The following is an 18,174-nucleotide window of genomic DNA, read 5'->3' on the forward strand; positions in this document are numbered from 1 at the left end:
CCTGGCTTGGTCATATAGTGACAATGGACCGCAATAAGATTCCTAGGCTTCTTCTCTACGGAGAACTAGAACTTGGAAAATTAAGGACAAACTCCAATTGCGCTACAAAGACGTGTGAGACACACACCTGGGAAGATGCTGCCTCAGAACGTTCAGTTTGGAGACAGACCATACAGGAAGTTATCTCCAAGTTCAAATATACGCTTGCTGAGCAGTCTGAGGCAAAAATACAGAGAAGAAAGGCACCGAGTCAGCATCAGACTTCAAATATGTCCAGTGTGGGATAATGTGTCACTCCCGTATTGGTGAACCAGACATGCAATCACCATCCCATAGCGAAAATTCATAGTCGTCCGAGACTGATGAATACCAATGCGTTACGTGTATATAGATATTAATGGATCTCGGTATTATGCTATATTGGTGTTAATGAAAGGTGAAGATAACGAACAGTGATCAATTTCATAACTCCTACAAGGATTACAAATTAAAGAGTTGGGCAAACGCGGACCCCTGAACATACTAGAGGTGGGACCAGGTGCCTAGGAGGTGTAAGCATTCCCTGTCGACCGGTCACACCCACCGTGAACCTTATGTCTTGATCAGGTAAACGGAGTAATCCATAGTCAAAATCAGTGTGCCAAGAACGGCCTTACAATCGGTATGAAACACATCAGACAACATTTGACTCAATGATAGGTTGTATTGGCAAACTTAATCATTATACCGACCATATGATTTGCGAAATGCTGACTTTAAACGAGACTGTAACATCAACTTGTTTGTCAGTAGTCTGTCTCGATTTTAAAACTGATCATACGCAGAACAAGCTCTGGTGTATCGAATCAGTTGAGAAATACAAACACCATTTGCAGGTGATAATGGAATATTCTACATAAATATGGGAAGTTGACGATGGAGAAGCTGAAATAATCCCGTTTGTCATAAAGTTGAGTTGTTAGTTTTATCCTGGTATCTATTGCGTTAACACCATCATAGAGAAACAGCATAAAAGAGCGCAACAATATCACAGTACACGCATAACCTCCTTAAAATGTTGAATTAAAAATACGTATATGAGCTATTTCTTAATCTTTGTAAAGATGTTAAAGTTCCACATGCGTCAAATTGACATGGTTTTCTAGACCAAATGTTTATCCATGGTTTTTTAGACCAAATTTTCTCCCAAAACAATCTTTAAAAGTTCATACTATCTTATATCAAAAGTATTGTCTTCGCAAAGAGAATGAAAATGCTCCAATCAAATTGGTTAAAATCTTATAATCAGTGCATTTAATTTAATTAAGAAGAACAATGTCAGAGTTCCAAGAAATGGAATAGTTTTTCGAATTGCTATAAGAGAACCCCTAATGTGCATGGACGTCAACAGGGCCTTAACGGATGTTGTAAACCCAAGCAAACAGTCTTAATATTGTCCTTAAATAACAAAGACTGATTGTTGATGGAGGATTGGAAAATCAAAGACGTGTAACACTAGTTGTCTCTGAACAAGTTTGTCTTTGTTTCTATGAAAATAAAACTTGCGTTTGTAATTGTGATCAGCTAAGTTCGGGTTTAACTTTTACTTTCAGCAGATGAATAATTCCACAAGGACAGATGATTCGATGTTAAATGACTATGAAAGGTTACCGCTGATTGTAATATGGGTGATTATCATCGTCGTCGGAGTAATGGGGAACATCACGGTCATTTACATTATCTGCAGACACGCTGTGAAATCGGCTACCACCATTTACATCTTGAGTCTGGCCATTGCAGACATCGCTTTCCTAACGATCGTGGTACCTCCGACACTCCTGATGTTCATAGGCAACTTCCCTGTGTTGATCAAGTACAGCAATCTCGTGGAATTTTTCTCCGCAGTAAGAAAAATAATACATGGTATTGTAGATTATTAAGTGGTATTGTAGATTATTAAGTGGTATTGTAGATTATTAGGTTTGTCTGTAACTAAGACCTTAGCCACAATCATAACTTGTGAACTGGTTTAATATCTAATCAATTAAAAGTAATATCTAATCAATTAAAAGTAATATATAATTAATTAAAAGTAATATCTAACCAATTAAAAGTAATATCTAATCAATTAAAAGTAATATCTAAATAATTAAAAGTAATATCTAATCAATTAAAAGTAATATCTAATCAATTAAAAGTAATATCTAATTGATTAAAAGTAACATGTAACTCCCATTATTTATATACATATTTATAAACACTTAGATGTACATGGATCACATTAAATTTAAAACAGATTTGTCTTGTATATTTATCAAGATTATTATATACGTGCATTGTTCATAACTGCAGTGCATTCACGAGGAAATGACTATTATTTCCATTTGTTGGTTGGTTGTATATATTATTTAACGTCCCGCTCGAGGATTTTTCACTCATGTGGAGACGTCACCATTGCCGGTGTTGTAAAGTGAGCCTTTCCCCATAATGAGACCCCCCCCCCCCGCCCCCCGGAAGCCTGGCTCTAGAGTGAGCCTTTCCCCCGGAAGCCTGGTTCTAGAGTGAGCTTTCCCCCCGGAAGCATGGCTCTAGAGTGAGGCTTCCCCCTGAGGGAAGGCTCACTCTAGAGCAGGAGAACCTCCTGGGAAGTCTCACTCTAGAGCCAGACTTCCCCATGGGAATTTTAAGACCTACTATATCGCTAGTTGTAGAGTCAGACCCACCCACCCCTAGCAGGACTTCCCCCTTCATTCATTCCTGGTTAACTACTATAATCACTTTAATGAGATTGTTAGATACCAAGATCTTTTTCTTGACCCGCACAATACCTATGCTTTGGTTAGTTTTAGAAGTTTGAAAAATGAAATGGGGAAATTTCGAATTTATGTTTCTTTTCATCTGCGTACAGATATCGGTTATGCTTTTAAACTTGTACAACTTCAGGTAGAGAGGTAGGTAGTTATAGGTAGGTTAGTGATTCCCTGTCTGATAAGCTAAAATTTCTTTCATAGTTCGCATACGAGTGGATGAAAATGGGGGTGTCCCTCTAGAGCGAGACTTCAAGAGGGTGTTAAGGCTCTAGAGTGAGTCTTCCCCTGGGGGTAAGGTTTATTCTATAGCAAGTATGCTGGGGGGGGGGGGGGAACTCTAGAGCGAGACTAACGGGGGGAGGCCCACTCTAGAGCCATACTTCCGGGGGAAAGGCTCACCTAGAGCCAGACTTCCGCGGGGGAAGGCTCACTCTAGAGCCAAACTTCCGGGGGGGGGGGGGGGGAGAGTCTCACTAGGGGGGGGGGGGGGGGGTCTGGCTCTATAACACCGGTGAGGCAATCTTGATAAATGTAGTACTTCTATTTTAATTTCGGCTGGGAATTCCGACAGAAACGAAAGTAAATGTAAAAAATAAATTATCCTATCCTGTCTCAATGTAAACCTATCCTGTCTCAATGTAAACCTATCCTGTCTCAATGTAAACCTATCCTGTCTCAATGTAAACCTATCCTCTATCAATGTAAACCTATCCTATATAAATGTAAACATATCCTGTTTCAATGTAAACCTATCCTGTTTCAATGTAAACCTATCCTGTCTCAATGTAAACCTATCCTGTCTCAATGTAAACCTATCCTGTCTCAATATAAACCTATCCTGTCTCAATATAAACATATCCTGTCTCAATGTAAACCTATCCTGTCTCAATATAAACCTATCCTGTCTCAATATAAACCTATCCTGTCTCAATATAAACCTATTATGTCTCAATGTAAACCTATCATGTCTCAATGTAAACCTATCCTGTTTCAATGTAAACATATCCTGTATCAATGTAAACCTATCCTGTCTCAATGTAAACCTATCCTGTCTCAATATAAACCTATCCTGTTTCAATGTAAACCTATCCTGTCTCAATGTAAACCTATCCTGTCTCAATGTAAACCTATCCTGTTTCAATGTAAACATATCCTGTATCAATGTAAACATATCCTGTATCAATATAAACCTATCCTGTTTCAATATAAACCTATCCTGTCTCAATATAAACCTATCCTGTCTCAATGTAAACATATCCTGTCTCAATGTAAACCTATTTTCTCTCACTGTAAACATATCCTGTATCAATGTAAACCTATCCTGTCTCAATGTAAACCTATCCTGTATCAATGTAAACCTATCCTATATAAATGTAAACATATCCTGTTTCAATGTAAACCTATCTTGTTTCAATGTAAACATATCCTGTATCAATGTAAACCTATCCTGTCTCAATGTAAACCTATCATGTCTCAATGTAAACCCATCCTGCATCAATGTAAACCTATCTTCACTCACTGTAAACATATCCTGTTTCAATGTAAACATATCCTGTATCAATGTAAACATATCCTGTCTCAATGTAAACCTATTTTCTCTCACTGTAAACATATCCTGTCTCAATGTAAACCTATCTTCTCTCACTGTAAACATATCCTGTCTCAATGTAAACCTATCTTCTCTCACTGTAAACATATCCTGTATCAATGTAAACCTATCCTGTCTCAATGTAAACCTATCCTGTATCAATGTAAACCTATCCTATATAAATGTAAACATATCCTGTTTCAATGTAAACCTATCCTATATAAATCCTGTATCAATGTAAACATATCCTGTCTCAATGTAAACCTATCCTGTATCAATGTAAACCTATCCTGTCTCAATGTAAACCTATCTTCACTCACTGTAAACATATCCTGTTTCAATGTAAACATATCCTGTAACAATGTAAACATATCCTGTCTCAATGTAAACCTATCTTCTCTCACTGTAAACATATCCTGTCTCAATGTAAACCTATCTTCTCTCACTGTAAACATATCCTGTCTCAATGTAAACCTATATTGTTTCAACGTAAACCTATCCTGTCTCAATGTATTCTATTTTTCAATAAAATCAATGACATTTCAACTTAACCTAAATAAGAACATGAATGGATGTTTAAGTTATTTCATACACAGTGGAAGCGGGAGATGATTCCAGCATAATTGGTTTTGCCGATGCTGATTATCGCGGCTGATGCACCCCCCCCCCCCCCCTTATATGATACAAACAATCAAAAATTTATTCCTTAAAGGTAATTTGGAATTCATCATTAAAAAAATAGTTGAAGCAGATCAATTCAAAAGTTCAAAATCAAAACTAATGCATAATCATGATAAAGTATAACATTAAGTGGATATTCAGAATATAAGCCTAGAAATCCCATACCAATAATTGTATTCTTTGCTTTCCTTCTTGGATCCACTCCTTTTGTTCTTTGCTGTTGGTTTTCTTTCTTCGTTTTTCTTATTCTAATCTTTTGATGATGATAATAAGTATTTTTAATTTATATCATACATCAATATAAACTCTATGTTTTTAAAATGATACAATGTATTTCAGCTATCAAAACTTAATTATTTGGTAACAGTTCCAGTGACCTATTTGACGTTGATTGGTTAATGTTTGGTCATGTGACTTATTGGACGTTGATTGTGTAATGTTTGGTCATGTGACCTGTTGAACGTTGATTGTGTAATGTTTGGTCTTGTGACTTGTCAGACGTTGATTGTTTAATGTTTGGTTTTTAGGTAACAGTCCACGTGACCTGTTGGACGTTGATGGCAATGACAATTGATAGGTACCATGCTGTTGCGTATCCGATAAAATCAATGCGGTGGAGGAACACAAAAACATCCAGTGTGATTTCCTTAGGTGTTTGGATCGGTCAGCACCATACTTAGATATTCTAACAGTAGTATCATAAATAGGTTTTTTTTTCCGATGACGATGGAATTCTCGCCCCACTTTCACACGCTACACGGTCATTGAGAATTGGAATGGGAAACAGCTAATCTTTTGACAGTTAACGTCAAATGACTGTATCCCATGTCTATATCCATCAAATATTTGGCATGCGCAGATCCAGGATATTTCCCTAAAGGAGGGGGAGGGGGTGAACATTTGGCAAGAAAAAAAAATCCTCTTTAAAAATAAATGGGGTGGATAGGATGTTTGATCCTTTGGTGCTTGAATTTAATTCAAATAATTATACTTTTCAACTACTTTTACTAACTGGTATTTGCTATTAAAAGTAGGAATCAACCAACCGGTGAATCAAACTTTGCATGTAATCATAAATGTATACTAGCGGGAAAAAAGAAACTGTGCATTATAAAATTTAGTATAATTTTTCTATATTTATTGTTTATATTTAAAATCTAAACAATCGATAAAGGTGATGTTTAACAATATCGGATAGTACCCGACTCAGTTGAACGGACTTTTTCATGGTTAGTGAACACATCTTGTTTATTGAAGTGTTCGTACGCACGAGTTTTACTGGCCAATACTGTTTGAAGTAAGAAGTGTAAAAGGTTTGTTTGGACACTATTCGTTAAGGAAAGCACTTTAGTTTTGACAAAATTTACCCTTCTGTTATACCACGACTCAGCGAAAATCAACGTAATCGTGCTGTTGGGATGCTTCAAGCTGGAATGGCACAACATATCGTAGCAATACACTTTGGAGTTCATCGGAACACCATCCAGTCATTATGGAGACGTTTCCAACAATCTGTTAACACTCGGGATCGACCACGTTCTGGGCGTCCTCGTGTGACGTCGCGTCGACAGGATAATCACATTAGACTTGTGCACCTGAGAAATCCTTTCCAGACAGCAAGTTTGACTGCTCGTAGCATTTCTGGACTTTGACCAATCAGTCCATGAACTGTGCGTAATCGTCTGCGCGAGCACAACATCAGACCAAGACGTCCAGCGGTGCGCCCAATACTGCTTCAACGTCATCTTATCGCTAGAATAGCGTGGTGCAGACGACATCTGCGATTCAGAATACAGGACTGGGCCAATATTCTGTTCACCGAAGAATCCAGATTTCATTTGGATAGCAGTGATGGCCGTTGTAGAGTGTATCGTCGCGTTGGGGAGCGGTACCAGGAGGCTTGTGTTGTGCAACGTCGACAATTCGGTGGAGGTAGCGTTATGGTGTGGGGTGGAATACATGTAACAGCACGCGGAAGGACCCCTCTACAAATTGTCATAGGAAATCTCACCGGCGTACGCTATCGAGACGAAATTATTCAACGCCATGTGATACCCTTCATACAGAGACAACAAAATCACATCACTATGCAGCAAGACAACACAAGGCCACATGTTGCACGTGTAGTCAGGGACTTTTTTGTTCAACAGAATGTCGATGTCTTGCCTTGGCCAGCTGTTCCCCCCGATTTATCGTTGATCGAGCACGTCTGGGATGAAATGGAACGACGTCTACGTCGTTTACCAAATCAGCCAGTGACATTGGCTGATTTAGGCCAGGCTTTAATCAACATCTGGAACAACATCCCTAAAGCATTTTTGAACACTTTAGTGGCATCAATGAGGCACCGTTGTCAAGCATGCGTGAATGCAAATGGTGGTCACAAACGTTATTAACTTTGTTAATTCAAGTTCGAATACCAGTGTCTTTCGAGTGTGCTGAAATTGACGTTATTCGACATTAACATTAATGGATTATGAAATGTTGCAACGAATACATTTGTTAACAGTATTACAAAAAATAAAATTTGTTCATTGTTATTTTTTATTTAATCATATATTAAATAATGCACAGTTTCTTTTTGCCGCTAGTATATAACTGTTTTTGCATGTAAAAATAGTGGGTAAAGTATATTGTACTGGGGGAGGGGGTAGGACCTATGCTATATGCTTGATTTATCGAAAATATTCGAATTCCATGCCTGATGAATGATTGTACAATATCTCTTTGGTCAATTTCTAATGATGAATGAAAAAGTGACAATCGAAACTGTTCTAAATTCAATAACCTTATGACAATGCAAGCGTTAGATAAAGGATTACATTACTGAATTTGTCCAGAAGTTTGTTATTAAGTTTGAAAGGCGTAAAATATCTGAAATAAGTTATGGGGCGCCAAATTAACAAAAACGCATATAATTGAGGATATCATTGATTGTTTGAAGATGTGATGAATTCAATTATTGCGCTCTTATCCATTGAATTGATACGCGCATCAATCGAATTATTGACAATAATTGATTTGAATCGTGCATTAATTGGGTTATTGGATTGTTTTAAAGAGAGCAACATTTCAAGAGATCATTAATTGCATTTCGGATATGAATTGATGCGAGCATCAAATCAACTATTGCTCTCATAAATTGAATTGATGCGCGCATCACTTGAATTATTATTGCGTGTATAAATTAATTTGAAGCGCGCATCAATTGAATAATTGACTTCGTTAAAAGAAAGCAACAATTTAATTAAAGAGGTCTTTCATTAAATTTTGGAGATGCTGAATTAAAGATAGCTCTTATTAAATTATTACTCTCTTTAAGGAGGAATGCTACACCAGTGTTTGAAATAGATGGAAAGTGGAGGATATGTGCAACATTTATTTTGAAATTAGAAACTTTTAAATTTACTTTATGTAGTCAAAAAATGCAGTTTTAGTAGAAAGCAATCTGAAAATTTTTTTAAAACCCTGATGGACTCGAATCCTCAATCTACATTTCAGCAATCGACATGCTAACCTGCTGAGCTACTCAGCTAGGCAATAATATTTGAAATAAATAGAAAAATATTGCTGATATTCATATTTTTATCCATATTTTAAAAGGAAGTCAGCCATTGTGACGATGTAGAGTACCTCCTTAAAAGAATTACCGCGCGTATCAACTGAATTGATGTGCGCAATAAATCAATTGAATAAAACAATAATTCAAGTATTGTGCATATTAATTGAGTTGCGCTTTCGTAGAATTATTGCTCTCTTCATTGAGTTATTGTGCGCATCAATTCAATTGTTGATATTATCAATTCGAATGAAGAGAGCAACAATTCAATTATAACGAGCAAAATTTCAGCAGAATTAATGCTATCAACATTTCAATTAATGTGCGTGACAATTTAGATTTGACGTTATCATTAATTGCTTGAAGAAATCGTTAATTGAATTGTTGTTCGCATCAAATGAATTGATGATATCTTAAATAATTAAAGATATCCTCAATTATTTGAGTTTATGTTAATTTGGCGCTCCATAATGGTCAAATCCTAACCAAATGTGAATAAAGTTGTTACATCAAAGACCGATAATTACATGTATATAAATTGTAAATGAAAGAAAGATATCAAATAAATCGTTCCGATATAAATTCCTTTGAGAACACTTTTATTCCATGATAATTTTGTGATTTGGTTCCGACCCCATTACTTAACGACCAAATGTGATAATTAATTTGCTTTTAGTAAGTCGTGATAGCATATGCTTTGCAAATTCGTGGAAACCTCCCCCCTCCTCTAAATCCGCGCATGTTCGGGTAGGGTGTTTGAGGTTCGTTTATCTATGTTGTATGGTACATTTCATCCTTCGTTTTCGCGAATTCGTTCTGTCATCTTCTCCTTCTCAACATCACTCCCTCGTCTTCAAAGAAACCTACGGCCCCAAAGGAACAGCAGAGGAGAGAATTATGAATGTACATTAGCAATATGTAATTGTATCTATTTACGACATTTTTAGCTCACCTGAGCTGAAGGCTTAAGTGATCTTTTCTGATCAAAACTTACCGTTGTCTGTCGTTTGAAAAAATCTTTCAAAATCTTCTGAAGAACAATTGGACCAGAAAAGTTCAAATTTATATGGCAGCTTCCCAACATAAAACACAATGAATATTCAAGTTTGTTAAAATCCTGATCCCCATGGGTAGGATGGGGCCACAAAAGGTGATCAAAGTTTTACATGCGAACATGTTTAGGGAAAATCTTTTAAAATCTATTTCTCAAGAACCACTGGGCCAGAAAAGTTCAAATTTACATTACAGCTTCCTGACATGGTGCAGATTCAAGTTTATTAAAATCATGGTCCCGGGGGTAGGGTGGAGCCACTATGGGGATCAAAGTTTTACATGCGAATATATAGGGAAAATGTTAAAATATGGGCAAAGGTGACTCAGGTTAGCGATGTGGTCCATGGGCCTCTTGTTTGAAATACTGATAACCAAGGATTGGGTAAATTCATTTTGTATATTTCTGATTACTTTAAGTATCAGTAGATATAAATATTTTTCAATCTATTTACACTTTCTTTTGACTATTTTTAAGTATCTGCCGTTTTGTCGGTGCCACGCACAATCCTTGAATACAACACCGAGTGGTCAAGTACAGTTTCCTTGAAGGTCTCGGGCGTTATACTGGTGCTGACGACATACGGAATTCCTCTGTTGGCTATTATGACGTCTTATGCAAAAATACTGTATACTTTGCATACACGAAATGAGGCAACGTTGAAAGAGGTATGATAATTTATGGCATTTGTTGCAGAGAGTTAGTTTGGGCTTTAAAATGAATTTTAAACCAGTGTTTAAAAAATAAGAAACGATACTAAAGCAACAAATATTATTGGAATGACATAAGTGATCAAGTCCGTATTCCTCACAAACTCCTAGTAATGAGAGAGAGAGAGAGAGGAGGGACATATTGTTTTGCACCTGTCGGTCGGTATGTCGATTGGTCGGTATGTCAGTTGGTCGGTAGATCACATGTTGTCCGCTCAATATCTTAAGAAGTATACACTTCATCGTAATGATATTTCATATGTGGGTTGGTTATCCCTATTGATTTTCAGGTCAAAAGATCAAAGGTTAAGGGCCAATCTATTCTGGACATAGGAAGATGTTGTCTGCTCAATATCCTTGACATACATTAATCTTGGTACACTGATACTTTGTGAGGAGTGAATGACCCATATATATTTTGAGGTCACACGGTCAAATCCCTTTCATCCCGAGGGGATCCGGGTTAGAATAGGTCCTCAGTATCCCTTGCTTGTCGTAAGAGGCGACTAAATGGGGTGGTCCTTCGGATGAGACCGCAAAAACAGAGGTTCCATGACACAGCAGGTGTGGCACGATAAAGATCCCTCCCTGCTCAATGGTCGTAAGAGACGAGCATAAGCCTAAATTTTGCAGCCCTTCACCGGCAGTGGTGACGTCTTCATATGAGTGAAATATTCTCGAGGGGGACGTTAAACAATATTTAATCAATCAATAAATCTCTTTCAAGGGGGTAGGGAATTTCACAATCTTGGTAGAGAGCTACATTGTCTTCATAACTATGCATGCATACATACAATATGTATTACAATACACAGATGCAGAAGTAAGAAGACAATTTTTAATCATATTCACTAAATAATATACCCATTTTAACCCGCCCTAAGGCCTCAACTAAGGCATTTTACAAATTTCTCTAATTAGCGATGCGCTTTTTGTAGCCATCTACACAATATTTTTTCACAATGCACAGAAGCTTTAAATCATTAAATGCATTTTCACTACTTATCCATATTGGCCCCACCCTGAAGCCTAATCCCCTGGCCCAAGTGGAAGGAATTTCACAATTGTGGTAGAAGCTACATGCTTTTTATAAGTATGTATACATAATTTCTTCACATTACACGGAACCAATGAAGATATTTTATAAAATATCTAATACATTTCCATATATCTATTTAAACCCAGTCTAGAGAACGAATCCTGAACAATTATGGTAGTAGGACGGTTTTCATAACCATATATAGCTTTTGTTAATATAAAGTTGTACAGGGGTAAAGCAGATTTTTAAATAATGCATTTTTACTATCTGGGCTATATATCCTCACCCTTGATCCAGGGGCCATAAATTTAACAATTTTGAAGAGGCTTTTCTCTTCATTATTATTGTGTTTACCATCACCAATCCTCATGTCTGTTGGCACATAAAAACTTAACAGCATCCCCATTCATCCCTATTAGCTACTGTTGTTCTCGCATTATTCCACGACTGCCAGCCAGCATTTGCCCTCTTCTATATTGTGCGGCGTCAAGTTGTTTTGGTCGCCCACTCTTTCTTCGGATGCTTGAGATTGTTGCAAGCCGGCCATGCAGGACTGGCTAAAGTTGAACTCCTGCTCTACTCAGGACATGAAGATGAAAATGCAGAACACCCAGAGGGCATGACCCCTGTAAGAGTTTATAGCAAGAGAAAAAGAGATGCTATAAAAAAAACCTGTGATAAAATACTGGATGCAAGAAAGAATTTAGACAATAAAACAGAAGAAAGAAGCAATAAATGCAAGCTGGACAAGAGCAAACAAAGTTGTAGCACAGGCGAAGAGCACCGGAGCCCACAAAGAAGTTTGGCATAGTGTTAAGAAAGACAAAAGAAGATATATATGGCACCTGGCTGATAAGGCGAAACAAGAGGCCCTGGAGGGACACGAAAGGACCCTATAACACAACCAGAACATTAGAAGACAAACACAGCCCATTGGAAAGCCTCATCAGAAACAAACAAGGACAGACCATCATTGATTCGGAATAACAACTCGAAAGAAGGGCTGAACATTTTGAAGAACTGCTAAACAGGCTAGCTCCAAGCAACCCCTCAGACATCTTAGAAGTAGAAAGAGACCTAAACATGAAGTGTGATAAGCCAACAAAAGAAGAGATGACATGTGCAATCAAGACGACGAAGAACGGAATACCAGTGGAGGCCCCCAAGGTAGACATTGAGACAATGATAGGGATGCTGCTTTCTCCGTTTGAGAAGCTATGGAACAAGGAAGAAATACTTACAGATTGGAAAGAGGGACATATCATAAAGTTACCAAAGGAGACATCAGCAACTGTGAAAACTACCGAGACATTACACTCCTATCAGTACTGTGGAATCTTTTAAAAAGGATTATCCAGGAGCATATGAGAGAGGTAGTTGATGAAAAGCTCCGAGACAACCAGGCGGGCTTTCAACGCAAGAGATCCTGCACGGACCAGATCGCAACTCAACAGATCATTTTTGAGCTATTCCTTTAAATTGTTGATGATTGCAAAAACATTGACAGCCTTCACCGTGACACCCTTTGGAAGTTACATCGGCTCTACAAGATACCATCAAAATTGCTAAAACTGATAGTGCAGTCATATGAAAGAATTATGTGTCAAGTAGGGAAACCATGGAGGGAAGCTGACATAACGATTCAATGTAAAAACAGGCGTTTGTCAAGGATGTATTCTATCTCCGTTTCTCTTCTTACCATTGATTGGATAATGAAGACAACATATGGGACAAAATCCAGCATCCAGTGGACCCTATAGACACAACTGGATGACTTAAACTTTGCAGATGATTTGGTTCTGTTTTCACACAGTCATCAACAGATACAAGACAAGACATCGTCTCATCACAAGTAGGCCTCGACATCCATCCACATAAGACCCAGGTATTGAAAATCAACATATCCAGTTCTAAACATGTAAAACTCGGAGTGATTTACAGCATCTACCTCAGAATGCATACCAAATTCGCCTATTTAACTCAAACGTATGACAAAAGCAAACATTCGAAAAAACCAGACACTCGCCAACACGTTTACGGAAAATCCTTTGAATTCACTGGCCAGATACAATCACCAATACAGATCTATGGCAGAGAACCACCACCTACCAGTAGATGTGGAGATCATGAGAAGATGGAGATGGATCAGACACATGCTATGAAAACTACCCAACGACATCACTCAACAGGCCCAGTTCTGTAATCCCCAGGGGAAAAGACAAAGAGGAAGACTCAAGAACTCATGGAGAATGGACCTGTATAGGCTAACAATAAACAGAGGTTACACCAGGAGGAAGATGGAGCAGCTATTGAAGGTCTAGGTCCCAGGAGGGGAAACAAGCTAAAGGAACACATTTTTGCTATGACATCCTAGCAACAGAACCCATGGCCAAAGGGCCATTAATTTCATAATTTTGATAAAGGTTTCTCTTATCATTATTACTATGCACTCAGTTTCATTATAAGATTTTGATAGAAATAATGCATTTTCACTGTATGAACCATAAAGCCCTGCCCTAGCACCAGCACCCATGACCCAGGGACCATGAATTTGGCAAAAAGCTTTTTAAAGTTTTCATCATTGTTATAAGGTTTTGACCCTAGCGATGCAGTAACCATGAAATTTAGTTTTAGTTTCCCAAAATCTGTTCCATACCCAACTTGATGAAAAATAACCAGGTACCAAACGAGAAGAATTTGATATTCTAAAAAGTGTTAACGCACGATATATGACTGATGATAACCGACAACCAATTATAATAGGTAACCTGAGCGACTAGTTAAATGCTGATGTGTTTTCCCATTTGTAATTGTAAGGAGTTGTCTATTATATAATAATGATGTGTTAATCCTTTGTATGGTAGAATAACACATCATCATTGACCTCCTTACATTGTATACAATGGGGAAAAAATCAGCATTTCCTGGTCCTTTATGTCCTTGGTTAGCTCAGTGGAGTAACTTTTAAGAACTGGTGATCTGTAAATTAAATGCTCAAATCTGGGTTTTAAATCTTTTTCCAGACAACTTTATACTACAATTGCAACACCACCACCCCTATAAATTTAAATGTATGTTAAAGGACTTCATTTTCAACATATTGAATATATTCTCCTCTTTTAATAATCCATAACAAGATTTTTTTCAGATATGTATGTATATAAGTTGTAAATGAAACTTACAATGTAGATCCATTATCCAAGTCCATGGGTTTTGAAAATACAAACATCTATACAAATTATAGATATGCTCCGAGTAGTGGGTTTGGAATTTGTATTAAGCACATCACAAAGGTTTCTACAGGTAGTATATCAACTTCTTTATTTGTCATTAGCAGACGAAGAAAACAAAGTCAACACATCGTACTAGGAAGGCGACCAAGACAGTGGTGGTTTTAATCCTTCTGTTTGCCTGTTCATGGGGTCCTGTACAAGTTTTAGTTCTATGGGGTGATCTGGATCCTAACTTTCCAAGAACAATGCCTGTACTGAAATTCAAATTATTTGCTCATACATTATCATATGCTAATTCTTGCATGAATCCTTTTGTATATGCATTCATGAATGCAACTGTAAGAAAGGCATTGGTTATCAAGCTAAATACCATGTGTCACTGTGTTCATTGAGAGAGCCCTTCTGCATGATGGCTTTGGTATCACTTTGGTCATATATGAAGGGCTTAGTAAAAAATATCAATATTTCTATTGCCATCAGAAAATTGAAGAAACAAAAAATACATTGGTTGGTAATATTTTATTGTCAACATTCACCATAAGGAGACAATTCTACATATCACAGTGACTGACACATCCCAGGTGAATCTTAACCTTTGAACTCTTTGTGGGAGCGATTGTTATTGTGTACTACAACTGAGTTATTGCTACTACGACTTCAACCAGAAAGTCAATTCAGTTAAAACAAAATCTTCGGAATTAAAATTGTTAACAGATAGACATCACAGCAAATGTTATATACTTAACAAACTGCTATGGCACCAAAATATTTCAACACTGACATAAAGCAGTTCCACATGAAAGAATGGAAAAATTTCTTTGAATGTTCATTTCTTGATATTTTTTCATTTATATGTGTTTGTCATATTGTGTTTATGGGAGCTTAAAATAAAAAAATTGTTACATATATGTATAACATGATGTTCTGAAGCCTGTACAGGTATTACATGAGGTAGAGAAAGAAGAATGGTGAGTCAAACAAAGATTACGCCGAAATGAAAGTGAGTAATGTTTAAAAACATGATGCTAAACTTGTGTTTATATCAAATTCTGGTGTACGCATATACCAAACATTTACTCATTCTTTCAACCTCTGTCCATTTTGTGTCATATTACATGTTCATGTAAATCATGCTAGATCTCTACAATCAGCATTAAACAATTATAAATTATTTTAAAAATCAACAATTGTATCACACATAACGTCTATACATAACCTAGTTCACATATGCAATCATCCAATCTAAAACATCTTAAATATCAAAACAATGCTCAATATTAATATCGCTAGCAAAAAAATAATGATATGAAAGAAGTTATACAAGTTCTTGATAACTATATTATCACTTCACTGAACAATTTACCAAATCAAAATACAATATGCTTAAACTACAAAAACATTATTGCTTGAAGGCATCTTTAGCAGATATCTAAAAAGTTGTTGATCTCTCCTAATACAGGTTGAATACATAGTGATTGGCTGTCATTCGAAAACCAATAAGAAAAGCATTCTCATGACTATTTTACACATACTTGTACATACATTTTCTTGTTTTCTTTCTGAAATGATGTTTCAAGGATCAGACTAACTAAAGCAGAAGTGATAGGAATGAAAAATGTACTAATATTCCAAAATGCTAAAATAAATATAATGAGCACTATATGATGAATGTCTGATTAATCAATGGACAAAACAGATTTTCGTGTTAGCGACTTTTATAGAAAACTCAGTTGGAATACTGCAAAACAGCTGCACTTTACAATTTTGATGTTTTACAAACGAAAAACATACTACCCTCTCTGCTCATTGGAGTGTAGAATATCTTAGAACTATCAATTCCAAAAACTTTGGTAAAAGTTAAATTAAAAATGGTTTCCCATTACAATAAATAAAGGTAATGCTGGAATGTACTTTACAAGAGGTCAACAAGGCAGGGACCATAACTCTGTAAACATAGCAATGGAACAAGCAGCTGAATGTATCATTCTTTCAGTGTCAATTATCTTTGGAAAAATGCATATCAACTATCAAGTCTTTTCATACTTTTACATTTAACTTGCATTAGCTCACATTTAGTTTTACAGGACACTGCACAAAACACAAAAATACCATTATCAAACTAAATGAAACATAATTATCACACTATCATTAAAGAAAACAAAACAGAAATTTCTTTATTCTTTAAAATATATTCCATAAAAGGAGAAATGTTTCATTGTTTCAGAACTTGAATCCCATCCATTTGCTACTCCAATTCCAAACTATAATATTCAGCATCAAATTTGAAAAATGGATAATCACCAAAAGATAATTCTCATGTCTTTAGTTTAATCCTAGAACCAAAATAAACTGTATCACAATGGTGGAAATTAACCACACCAAACCATATCTCCTGGCAACCACACATTTCACCGTCTACGCCACATGTAAAAACACAACAAAACCGGTGAAAAATATCTCTAAGGAAAAAAATGTATTCCCCGCTAAAATGCATCCACATAGTACACATATCAGTACATCGCCAGACAGTGAAAGCTGCAAAATAGGAAAATATCAGCTCCTGTACACACATTGGGGTGTTGTTTTGTGAGCCGTCCAGAGATTACGCAATTCCTTTGAGTACATGAATAACTTAAGTGCCATTTTGTTTTTGTGAGGGCGGTGCCTACGTGTTAGGGAATGGCTGTCTGCCCCTCTGAGTGAGTCCTTCGAATCGTTTGTATGTGTAGTTTATGAACACCCAATCCTTGTATTTAGGATCATCTTCTGTCGCGGAATGATTAGCTCCCTGATGTGGGGCCCCATCCTTGTTGGCAGCTGATAAAACAAAATTAACATAATAAGAATGCATTAAAAAACACATACCAAATACTTGTACATATGTACATTTTCTTGACAATTTTCCCCCCAACAATGTAGAAGAACATTTTTTTAAATGACATGAAAAATTGTGCCATAAAATTTGAAACCTAGAGTACACGCAGTAAAAAAAAAAATAATGTACAGGGCTCTCAATTCTCAAAAGTTAGGGTCAATAGACGGCCCAATTCCCAATGTGAAAAGGCCACATTTTACCCACAGTTGAGGTTTAATCTTGTAAATTGCAAAATTGTGTGAAAAATGATTTTTAAAAATACTCCAAAATATCATTTGAAACACATACATCACTGAAACAACTGTATCTTGAGATACTTATTTCCCTTGGATAATGCTGACTTTTATAAATATTATCTATTCCATTATATATCTTGAACACGTGTTGCTACTTTTCTGAATTCCAGTGACTCTATTCTCAAATTATCAAGTGAGAGCCCTGATAATTGTAGACACATTATGTACTGTCTGTTTTCAATGTATACTGAAATGCAAAGGATCAGAGAAAACTGAGGTTCAAAAGAAACAAGATGTCATTCTTTAAAGTTATGGCATACAAGTAATTACAATAAAATGCTAAGTAGGCTGATATATTTCTATATGGGGTGTCTCTAAATTACACTATCAAAATCTAATTATCAAGTAACAAA

At 36.5% G+C, this 18,174-nt stretch overlaps 2 protein-coding genes across 3 annotated transcripts in view; one reads left to right on the top strand and one right to left on the bottom strand.

Moving 5' to 3' along the window:
• Nucleotides 1-1,454: 1,454 nt before the first annotated feature.
• Nucleotides 1,455-15,562, top strand: LOC125646696 (G-protein coupled receptor 54-like). Of its 2 annotated transcripts, none has more exons than XM_048873206.2 (4): nt 1,455-1,883; nt 5,586-5,721; nt 10,146-10,336; nt 14,755-15,562. In XM_048873206.2, the coding sequence occupies exons 1-4, from the start codon at nt 1,596-1,598 to the stop codon at nt 15,040-15,042; spliced, it is 903 nt and encodes a 300-aa protein (XP_048729163.1). In that variant the 5' UTR covers nt 1,455-1,595; the 3' UTR covers nt 15,043-15,562. The 2 variants fall into 2 exon arrangements, with proteins under 2 accessions (XP_048729163.1, XP_048729162.1); XM_048873205.2 differs by having other exon boundaries at nt 1,460-1,883; nt 14,752-15,562.
• The window catches only part of LOC125646693 (serine/threonine-protein kinase 38-like), a 36,415-nt gene continuing 33,395 nt past the window's right edge, over nt 15,155-18,174 (bottom strand). The window contains exon 14 of the mRNA XM_048873198.2: nt 15,155-17,467. Within this exon, the coding sequence (XP_048729155.1) occupies nt 17,316-17,467 (152 nt within the window). The 3' untranslated portion in view covers nt 15,155-17,315. The remainder of the gene's footprint in view (nt 17,468-18,174) is intronic.

Source organism: Ostrea edulis, chromosome 6, assembly GCF_947568905.1.
Source record: "Ostrea edulis chromosome 6, xbOstEdul1.1, whole genome shotgun sequence".
NCBI classification, from domain to species: domain Eukaryota; kingdom Metazoa; phylum Mollusca; class Bivalvia; order Ostreida; family Ostreidae; genus Ostrea; species Ostrea edulis.

What these genes read in the sequence shown, in the direction of transcription:
- LOC125646696 (XM_048873205.2), top strand. Translation starts at nt 1,596, where the DNA reads ATGAATAATTCCACAAGGACAGATGATTCGATGTTAAATGACTATGAA. An exon ending in TCGTGGAATTTTTCTCCGCA is followed by an intron (nt 1,884 to 5,585) that starts GTAAGAAAAATA and finishes TTTGGTTTTTAG; the next exon opens with GTAACAGTCCACGTGACCTG. An exon ending in TTCCTTAGGTGTTTGGATCG is followed by an intron (nt 5,722 to 10,145) that starts GTCAGCACCATA and finishes ACTATTTTTAAG; the next exon opens with TATCTGCCGTTTTGTCGGTG.